Here is an 11,113-nt window from a genome sequence, read left to right as displayed (position 1 = left end):
TCCGGCGCGGGCGCGGACGGAGGCGAGCACGCGGGCGTGCGCGGAGAGCAGCGACGGCGGGAGCTGTCGTCCTCTGCTCCGGCGTCCTCCATCCTCCCCCGCGACGCCACTGCCCCGCCTCGCCGCGCGCCGTCTGCGCAGCACCTGCCCCGCCTCGCCGCACAACCGCCACTGCCCCACCTCGCCGCGCTGTCTCCGCAGCACCTGCCCCTCCTCGCCGCGGCGTCCCCGCAGCCCTCAACCCGTCGCCGTCATCCAGAGAAACCCGTCGCCGTCATCCAGAGAAACCCGTCGCCATCGTCGCCATCGCCAGAGAAATGGATAAGACTACGAGGGCAGCAGATGCAAATCTAATGAATACATGGGGTTTTCTGCCAAATGTAACGTTATGTACAGACTTACTAAAACAGGGATTGCGGATTAATTTCATATAAACCGAGGGGCTTTTATGCAAAATCGCGCGCGACGGCAGAAACCCAATTCTCTTTATTAGTACTAGATAAAGATAACATCACAAAGACAATACCAAAGGTTCTCCAATAACAACGCCTCTAGGGAGGAAACGGTGCTCAAACGCCATCAGTGATAGCCCTCTCGGTAATGTGTCTAATTGCTAGTTATAAATTTAATTTAAATTGCTATATATAGTAGCTAGTTAATTCTAACCGGATCGAGCGTTGGATTGGCTGAAGTGAGGTGACAGCGTGAGGCATATACCAACGTTGGTTGGCAAGCAAAGCACCACCCAATGACCCAAGTGCACGTAACCGCAGCACCGGTTCAAAAATCAGTTCCAAGTTCAAGGGGGGAGCAAGGAATCCAGCCGGTGCCCGTCACAATTTGTTCATTCGCAAGACCAATCAACTCAGGCGCGGTGTTCTTCACGATCGAGCTAGGTAGCACAGAAGAGGAGGGTTAAGGGTAGAAGCTAGTGTTCTTCACGTACTGGGATGGACCCAGCGTTGCACGTGGCTGCGGTGCAGGGGAGCGTGGCGAGCCTGAGGAAGCTGGCGGCCGAGCGCCCCGACATCCTTGGCTCCAAGACGCCCCAGGAGAACACCGCACTGCACATCGCCGCGGAGCTCGGCCATGCCGGCTTCGCGGAGGAGGCCCTGCATGTGGACCACAAGCTGCTCGTCAGCAAGAACGCCGACGACGACACGCCGCTGCACCTGGCGGCCAGGTCGGGGAAGGTGAGCGTGGTGGAGCTGCTCATCGCACACTCCTCAACCACCGCGCGGGATGGACAGACCGGGGAACCTTCCCCGAGCACCCCTGGTAGCGCGGAGGCGCAGGGGCCTCTGTTGATGGCCAACAAGGCCGGCGACACCCCGCTGCACCAGGCCGTGCAGCACGGCTGGAGCGCCGTGGCGCTCAAGCTGCTGGACGCCGAGCCCAGCTGCGGCCACGCGCTCGACGCGAAAAAGCAGTCGCCGCTGCATATCGCCGCCCGGGAGGGCCTCGCGGACGTCGTGAGCAAGATCGTCAGCCATCCCTGGGTCCGCGAGAGGTTTGTCCCCTCCGACTCCGTCAGCGGCACCGCCCTGCACCAGGCCGTCCTCGGCGGCCACAGCCGTAAGTATCGCCTTATCTTCGTTGATCTTGTACTGTATCGTGTAACTGCAACGTGGCGAGGCAAGCAGGTGTGGTGGAGATATTGCTCGAGGCGACGCCGGAGGATCAGATCGTGCTGACGGACTCGAGCGAGAACAACGCGCTGCACTACGCGGCGCAGAAGAACAGCGCCCGCGTGGTGAAGCTGCTGTTGAACCGGAAGGTGGAGCTGGCCTACAGGCGCAACCGCGACCTGCAGTCGCCGCTGCACGTGGCGGCCAACTACGGGTCGACGGAGGCCATGGTGGAGCTGCTGAAGCACTGCCCCGACGCGGCGGAGATGGTGGACAGCAAGGGCAGGAACGCCCTCCACGTCGCGGTCACCAGCGGCAAGGTGGACGCCCTCAAGCGCCTGCTCAAGCACGTCCGCCCCGAGGAGATCGTCAACCGCGTCGACCATGGCGGCAACACGCCGCTGCACCTCGCCGCCGCCCTGTCGCGCGTCCAGTCGGCGCTGCTCCTCATCAAGGACCGCCGCGTCAACCCCTGCATCCTCAACCGGGAGGGCCAGTCCGCGCGCAGCCTCATCGAGAAGCGCGGCGCCAGCGAGGAGGAGATGGACACCTACGAGATGTACCTGTGGAAGAAGCTCAAGAAGCACGAGGCCTGCAGGTGCCAGAAGCAGCAGCTGCCTCCGATCGCCACCTACCAGTCGCTGCGCGGCCGGAGGGCTGGCCACGACGAGTACTTCAAGCACAGCGTCGAGACCTACACGCTGGTGGCCACGCTCATCGCCACCGTCAGCTTCGCCGCCACCTTCACCATGCCGGGGGGTTACAGCCAGACCGAGGGCACGGCCATCCACGGACACACGGCGGCGTTCAAGATCTTCGTCATCTCCAACACCGTCGCCATGTGCAGCTCCGTCGTCGTCGTCTTCTGTTTCATCTGGGCGTGGCGGGACCCCGTCAAGTTCAAGCTCGACCAACTCATGTGGGGCCACAGGCTCACCATCGTTGCCTGCCTCGCCATGGTCGTCTCGCTCATGACCGCTGTTTACATCACCGTTGCGCCCACGGCAAGGTGGCCTGCGTACGTTGTCATCGCCATAGGAGCTAGCACTCCCGCCATGGTGTTCCTCATTCTTGGGAAAGAGGCATTGTACATCCCACTATAGCTACTACTCAAAAAAAAAAATTGAGAATGGAGCTAAAAGATCTCCTCAAACTTGAGGAAGTCAAGTGGCTTCAGAGATACAAAGACAAGGAAATTAAAGAAGACTCTAACACTAGATACTACTCCCTCCGTCCGAAAATACTTATCATCAAAATGGATAAAAAGGGGTGTATCTAGAATTAAAATACATCTAGATACATCCTCTTTTATTCATTTTGATGACAAGTATTTCCGGACGGAAGGAGTACCATGCTAAGATAAATGGGAGAAGAAAGAAGAACATGATTCTATCTTTAGAACAAGGAGAAGTGATTGAGGTGGAAGAGAATTTGATGAAATATATCGCTGATTACTATAAAATACTTTTTGGGCATGCTGATAATTCTGGTATTGCCCTTAACATTCAGGCTCCTCAGACTATATCCTCTCAAGAGCATGTAGATTTGTTGAGACCTTTCTCCATGGAAGAAATACACTTTGTGGTGTTTTCTATGGAAAAAAAATAACAGTCCTCATCCTGATGGGTTCTCAATAGACTTTTACCAGCATTTCTGGGAAAGTATTAAAATGGACCTCAAAGTTGCACTAGATAATTTCCATAGTGGCAAGATAGATATATCCAGGCTTAATTATAGAATTGTCACGTTTGTCCCTAAAACCAAAGAGGCAAAACATATTCAAAAATTTAGGCCTATTTTTTTTGCTAAATGTTAGTTTAAAATTATTACTAAAGTTCTGATGAACAAACTTAGTAAGGTGGTAAACCCCATCATATCACCTATTCAAATTGCTTTTGTGAAGGGGAGGTACATTATGGAGGATGTAGTCATTTTGCATGAGGCTTTGAATACTATTCATACCAGGAAGTAAAGTGATATGCTGTTTAAAGTTGATTTTGAAAATGCATATGACAAAATTAAATGGCCCTTTGTCCATAAAATGCTAAAACTTTAAAATTTTCCTCATAAGTGGTGTGATTGGGTTATGCATACTATGAGGGGGTGTCAAGTAGGAATTAGAGTGAATGATGAGATTGGACCTTTTTTCAAGACTCATAAGGGGCTCAGGCAGGGAGATTCTTTATCTCCTTTGCTTTTTGATCTAGCTATAGATGCACTAGCTATCATTTTAGATAAAGCTAGATCAAAGGGATACATCAAAGGGGTGTTGACAGAATTCCATGAAAATTGGGTGAACATGCTGCAATATGCAGACGACACCATTTTCTGCTGCAAGATGATGAAGATAGTGCTAGAAATCTCAAATACATCCTGACTGAATTTGAAAAGATGCTTAGATTAAGCATTAACTTCCATAAAAGTGAAATCTACTTGTTTGAGAAGCAAAAAAATAAAACTGCATTGTACCAGGGAAATTTTACTTGTGCACTGGGGGCATGCCCCTCAAGTATTTGGGCCTCCCGGTTTCTAATGCGAGAATTAGAGACAACATGTGGAAGAACATGACTGAAAAAATTGAGAAAAGATGTGCCTGTTGGCGGGGAAGACTGCTTAATATAGCTGGCAGAGTTACCCTGGTTCAATCTTGTCTTACTAACATTCCCATTTACATGATGTCTTTTTATCATCTCCCTGCTGGTGTCAAAAAGAAAGTTGATTTTTACAGAGCTAGAATGGTGTGGCAAGCTGAAGAAGATAAAAAAATACCACCTGGTGAATTGGAAAACATGTTGCCTTCCCAAACAACAAGAGGGGCTGGGAATTACCAATCTAGAAATTTTTAACATAGCCTTGCTTGCTAAATGGCTTTGGAAATTAGAAGATGAGGATGGTCTGTGGCAAGATATCATTAAAGAAAAATATGTGAAAGATAAATGCATTTTCTAGGGTTGGTCATAAAAATGCATATACCCAGTTCTAGTCTAGCCTAATCAAAGTGAAACAATTTTTTTATCCACATGTAAAAAAGAAGCTGGGGGATGGGAGAAATACTAGATTTTGGAAGAATGGTGGGTGGGAGACAAACCTCTTAAAGAGGCCTACCCCTCCTTATATGTTGTTAATAATGATCATGGCATCTCTGTTAGGGAAGCCGTTGATAAGGGTTGGGGGCAGTTCTCTTTCAGAAGATCCCTTTATGGAGATTCTGAACAACTTTGGGTTAGTCTGAAGGTGAGATGTGAGGAGGTTTTGATGTTTGGGGGAAAAGACAAACCCATGTGGATGCTCACTGCTGAGAGGAAATTTACTGATAGATCTTTGTACTTGCATCTGATAAGAACTAACTGTGGATTCCCACAAAAATTCCTTTGGAAAGTAAAGGTTCATGCGAAAGTCAAAATTTTCTTGTGGCTCCTTAGTAAAAAAGTATTTTAACAAAAGATAACCTACTAAAAGGGGGATGGAAAGGTGAGAAACATTGTGTCTTTTGTGGAAAAGATGAGAACATTGATCATCTTTTCTTTTCCTGTTCGGTTGCTAGACTAGTCTGGAGTTTGATTGGGTGTGCTTTTGATTTAAAGCAGATTCCTAACAATTTGGATGAATGTTTTTGTAGCTGGCTTAAAAGATTACTGAAAAATGATAAGAAATTAGTTATGGTTGGTACTTCAGCCTTACTTTGGGCGATCTGGATATGCAGAATGATATTACATTTGAGAGAAAGAAAATCAATGACCCTTTGGGGAATGTGAAACTGATGTGTAATTGGATATCTGATTGGGCTGTGTTGTAGATAAAGAACCCAGAGGAAAAACTACTGACGTTGGGAGGAAGACACATCGAGCAGATGGCATGTGAAATTTATCGCGCATCTCATGGGTGGCGTTTTGGAGTACCGCGGTTGAAGAAGTGATATTTGGAGCTGGCAAGTGATTGGGAGCTCGCGCTGATTCCTAGTGTTAGTTAGTTCAAGTCATTGTGATTGTTCTTTCGGGTTCCTGATAAAACTTGTGTTGTAAAAGTTGTGACTGTTTGGTTGTTTGCCGTATGGGGATGGATATCTCTGCTCCCTCTAGATGTCTAGACTGTAGTATTTGTTAGTTTGTGGCTCTCGTACTTGAATTCGGTGTTTGTTCTCGTTGCTGATTTCCATAAATGAAATTGGAGGGGGGCCCTCTTTCACTCAAAAAACAGCTAATATTCCTCGTCTTCCTTCGTCTCTGAAAAGAAGGCCTGCAGCTTTTTATTAAGCAAACGATACAAAGTTTAATCAAGTTTGTAGTAAAAACTATCAAAATCTATAATTCCTAATTAATATTATTAGATCCATAATAAATTTGTGTTTATATATTGTATCTATTTAAATTTGTGGTTCAAAATAGATGTATTCCAATGCTTTCATGATTTTCAACATTTAGTTGAGCGTCTTTTTAACACCAAAATCATATTTATGCAAACTGTTGGGATGGTGAGTATCACAAACTCAACCACTTTTCCCAGCGTATTGGCATCACTCATCATGTTTCGTGTCCACATGCGCACCAACAAAACGGTTCTGCTGAGAGAGAGCATCGTCTCACCTATCATGTTTCGTGTCCACATGCGCACCGACAAAACGGTTCTGCTGAGAGAAAGCATCGTCATATTGTTGAAGTTGGGCTTGCGTTGCTTGCTCATGCCTCTATGGCTCTTAAATTCTGGGATGAAGCGTTTCTTTCCATGATGTATCTTATTAATCGTGTTCCTAGTCACGTCATCAATATGCTTTCCCCGCTTGAACGACTCTTCAATGGAAAAACACAACTATCCATCTCTTCATGTTTTTGTTTGCGCATGTTGGCCTAATCTTTGACCATATAATACTCTTAAATTAGCTTTTCACTCTATTCGATGTGCTTTCCTTGGCTACAGTAACAAACACAAGGGATACAAGTGTCCTAATATTTCCTCCGGCCGTTAGAGCCAAAATTCATCCCAATGCCAGAGCACGTTTGAGCCGAAATTCTACTTTTGCCTCCAAACCTTCATAATCCTACGAGTAATGATCAAGGGGGTGATGATTTGCATGATCATATTACAGGGAGCTCGATAGGCTGACAACACGTGAACGCTAAAATTCATCTCCCGTGATGTTATTTTTGACGAGTCCGTGTTGCCTTTCTCACAACTTCATCCCAATGCCGGAGCATGTTAGAGCCGAAATTCTACTTTTGCCTCCAAACCTTCATAATCCTACGAGTATTGATCACGGGGTGATGATTTGCATGATCATATTACAGGGGAGCTCGACAGTCTGACAACACGTGAACGCTAATGGTGCAGGTATGGCTATTAGTCACATCGGTCATGCAGCCATTAATTCTTTTGATCATACATGAAATTTTCATCTTAACGATGTCCTTTATGTTCCTCAAGCCACTAAAATCCTAGTTTCAGCAAGTCGTTTTGCTTCTGATAATAATACCATTGTGGAAATTCACCCTTATTCATTTTTTTTGTAAAGGACCCAACAAAGAGGGCAATTCTTCTAAGCGGCAGATGTGAGCAGGGTCTTTACTCAGTGAAGTCATCTCCTTTCTTTAGTAGTCAAGTCCTTGGTGCTTCAAGACCGTCCTTGAAAAGGTGGCATGATGGCCTTGGTCACCAGCCTCTCCAATACTCAAGAAAATCCTTAAATTTTAATTTACCAGGGACACTTTTAGTCTCATTGTCAAAGCAGCAACATTCGGTTAGTTCTTGTCTTGTATGTGTCCAAAAATTGGAGTCTTCGTCAGCTAGATGTGAAGAATACATTCCTTCATGGTGTTCTAGAAGAGAATGTGTACATGAGGCAACCTCCAGGATATGAGGATCCAACCAAGAGGAAATATGTGTGTAAGTTGGATAAAGCTTTGTATGGCTTGAAATAGGCTCCTCGTGCGTGGTTTGCTAGACTGAACTCGAAACTATTGGCTCTGGGATTTTCCTCTTCACGGGTGAACACGTCATTGTTCTTCTTCAAGCAAGGTGGAGTTACAATGTATCTTCTTATCTATGTGGATGACATCATAGGCGCTAGTTCATCTGATTTTTCGGTTGAAGCCTTGCGCAAAGATCTTCGGTGTGTTTTTCCTCTCAAAGATTGGGGAAATCTCCATTATTTTCTTGGCATTGAGTTGAAAAGAAAAGAAAAGACAAAATATTGTTGACACAAGAGAAATACTCTAATGATCTCCTCAAATGAGTTGCGATGCAACATTGTAAGCCGTTGGATACACCACTCTTAGTTTCATAAAAGTTGTCAGCTGAAGGTGGTAATTGGCTGAGTGATGAGGATGGAACTAGATACAAAAGTATAGTGGGAGCATTGCAATACTTAACCTTGACAAGACCAGATATTGCTTTTGCGGTGAAAGAAGTTTGTCAGTTTCTTCATTCACCCACTAGCATACACTGGACTGCAGTTATGCGAATTCTACGATACATGAAAGGTACGCTTGGAGTAGGACTAAAAATTACAAAATCGAAGTCTACTCTTATAAGTGCCTTTTCATATGTAGATTGGGCTAGTAGTCCTGATGATCGTAGATCCACAAGAGGTTTTGCAGTATACTTTGGTGACAATCTTGTTTTTTGGATTGCTCAAAACTAGGTAACAGTGTCGAGGTCGAGCATGGAAGCAGAGTACAAATCCCTGGCCAATGCATGAGCTGGAATCATTTGAATCCAAACACTTCTGCAGGAACTCGGAGTCGATCAACCTAGGGCAGCATGTCTATGGTGTGACAATCTTGGAGCAACATATCTCTCAGCTCACCTAATATTTCATGCTCGGACTAAACACATTTAAATTCATTATCACTTTATTAGAGAGAGAGAGAGTTGGAGACAAGCTTCTTGAGATCATATTCATCCCCTCTGCCTCTGGTGATCAGGTAGCAGATGCCTTCATGAAAGCACATGCTACTAGACAGTTTTTTTAGAATACATATAGGACGAGGACTTGGACTTGGAGACGGGCCTTTGCCGCACCGTTCTGATATGTAAACACAACGATCTAGGTATCTTTGTGTAACATCTTCCCCTAATAATAAAGCAAACAGTGCTTCTGGTGGTACGTCGCCGGTAAATTTGCAAAAAAGCCCCTCACTTTTTATAAAATAAACCCGCAGTCCGTATAGAATCAACCCGGAAGTGAAAAAAAGCCCACGCCGTCCGTCTCCCACACACAAAGCAGAGCAGTTGATTTTCTCTATAAAATCCCACATACGTGCACCTTGATGATTCTAACAAGAGGCAACCGAAATCAACAGAAGAACGGATCCAAAGAGGTGTCCAGCTAAGGAACCAAACGGAACCCAGAGAGATGTGGAAGAAATTGGGATGATGCAGATAGAAATTGGCCTTCTAGCGAAGGGAAGGGCCTGCTCCGGGCAAAGGAGAGGCCGACCGGAGGGGAGCAAGCCTGGCCTTGCTCGGCCACGAGCTTCGTGGTGGGGCGGTGTTGTGGCCCTCGTCGGCCGGTGGCAGCGGCTATGGAGGGGAGGCGAAGGGGGCGCGCGAGGAGGCGAAGGGCGCAGCAGGAGAGGATGGAGCGGCGGATGACTGTGCTCGCCAGCAACGGTCCCTGGCTAGCTGGCCGGCAGATCTGGCTACCAACAGAGCCACTGCACACCGCGGCACCGCGACCCTGCAGCCCCCATCGCCACCAGCCAGTCAGCCACCCTCCACAGGGAGGAGAGGGGCTACACCACCACGGAACGCGGGGGAGGGGAAGGGAGGGGAGGAGGGGGCGGGGCGGGATCACGGCAGCCGGCGCATCCCTGGGGGAGGTCGGGATGGACTTGGCTTGGCGAGAGCAGGAAAAAGAGGAGAAAAGGAACGACAGCTGATGAAGTGTGTGGGACAGAGACAACGATGATAAGGTTGGAAGGAAACAGCGGTGCATGGGGATCCCAATTATTTTTTTTCAACAGAAGAGGTATCCCGAGTGTGTTAGATATTTCTCGTAGCAGTACATGCATTTGTTTGCTTCTCCAAATCTACATGCACACAATTGACATGTCTGTTTCTATGTTTTTTCTTCTTCTTGAAGTTGGTTTTGCATCCGTTTGTATTTTTTGATGTGTACACATGGTGACTACATAGGCCAACACACACGGCGGAAACATATATGTCCGGACACCCAATAAAATAAAGTAGTTTTCTCGTCTTAGGATGGACAACATTTAACATATTGTGATTGCGTGAGTATTGAGATCACTGTCAGAGTATTGAGATCACTGTCAACGAGAGTGGAGAGGAGGATAAGTAGCAACACAGATGGGACGTCATGCGTTGAAATAAAAGACGGACACATTGTAGTCTCAAGTCATAATTATTGTGTTAGGAGAGTGTGGTATATTTCCCGTTGCAACGCAGAGACTCTTTTGCTAGTAAAGAGAAAAGTATGTTTCCGGTCCTGCAAATTCCCCAAAAGTATAGACTTATATCTTCCCCTAAAAATAAAGCAAACAATGCTTCTGATCGTACGTCGCCGGTAAATTTGCAAAAAAGCCCCTCACTTTTTATAAAATCAACCCGTAGTCCGTATAGAATCAACCCGGAAGTGAAAAAAAAGCCCACGCCGTCCGTCTCCCACACACAAAGCAGAGCAGTTGATTTTCTCTATAATTCCGCACATACGTGCGCCTTGATGATTCTAACAAGAGGCAACCGAAATCAACAGAAGAACGGATCCAAAGAGGTGTGCAGCTAAGGAACCAAACGGAACCCAGAGAGATGTGGAAGAAATTGGGATGATGCAGATAGAAATTGGCCTTCTAGCGAAGGGAAGGGCCTGCTCCGGGCAAAGGAGAGGCCGACCGGAGGGGAGCAACCCTGGCCTTGCTCGGCCACGAGCTTCGTGGTGGGGCGGTGTTGTGGCCCTCGTCGGCCGGTGGCAGCGGCTATGGAGGGGAGGCGAAGGGGGCGCGCGAGGAGGCGAAGGGCGCAGCAGGAGAGGATGGAGCGGCGGACGACTGTGCTCGCCAGCAACGGTCCCTGGCTGGCCGGCCGGCAGATCTGGCTACCAACAGAGCCACTGCACACCGCGGCACCGCGGCCCTGCAGCCCCCATCGCCACCAGCCAGTCAGCCACCCTCCACAGGGAGGAGAGGGGCTACACCACCACGGAACGCGGGGGAGGGGAAGGGAGGGGAGGAGGGGGCGGGGCGGGATCACGGCAGCGGGCGCATCCCTGGGGGAGGTCGGGATGGACTTGGCTTGGCGAGAGCAGGAAAAAGAGGAGAAAAGGAACGACAGCTGATGAAGTGCGTGGGACAGAGACAACGATGATAAGGTTGGAAGGAAACAGCGATGCATGGGGATCCCAATTATTATTTTTAACAGAAGAGGTATCCCGAGTGTGTTAGATATTTCTCGTAGCAGTACATGCATTTGTTTGCTTCTCCAAATCTACATGCACACAATTGACATGTCTGTTTCTATGTTTTTTCTTCTTC

The 11,113-nt window shown here is 47.7% G+C and overlaps 1 protein-coding gene across 1 annotated transcript; it reads left to right on the top strand.

Annotated features, from left to right (window-relative positions):
- The first annotated feature begins 950 nt into the window (after positions 1-950).
- LOC123171241 (ankyrin repeat-containing protein At5g02620-like) lies at positions 951-2,812 on the top strand. The gene is made up of 2 exons (XM_044588829.1): positions 951-1,575; positions 1,644-2,812. Exons 1-2 carry the CDS (start codon positions 951-953, stop codon positions 2,729-2,731), a joined length of 1,713 nt encoding a protein of 570 aa, XP_044444764.1. The 3' UTR covers positions 2,732-2,812.
- Positions 2,813-11,113: the final 8,301 nt, after the last annotated feature.

This window comes from Triticum aestivum, chromosome 7D (genome assembly GCF_018294505.1).
Source record: "Triticum aestivum cultivar Chinese Spring chromosome 7D, IWGSC CS RefSeq v2.1, whole genome shotgun sequence".
NCBI lineage: Eukaryota > Viridiplantae > Streptophyta > Magnoliopsida > Poales > Poaceae > Triticum > Triticum aestivum.
The sequence above is the reverse complement of the archived record's forward strand: the minus strand, read 5'-3'. Positions and strand labels throughout refer to the sequence as shown.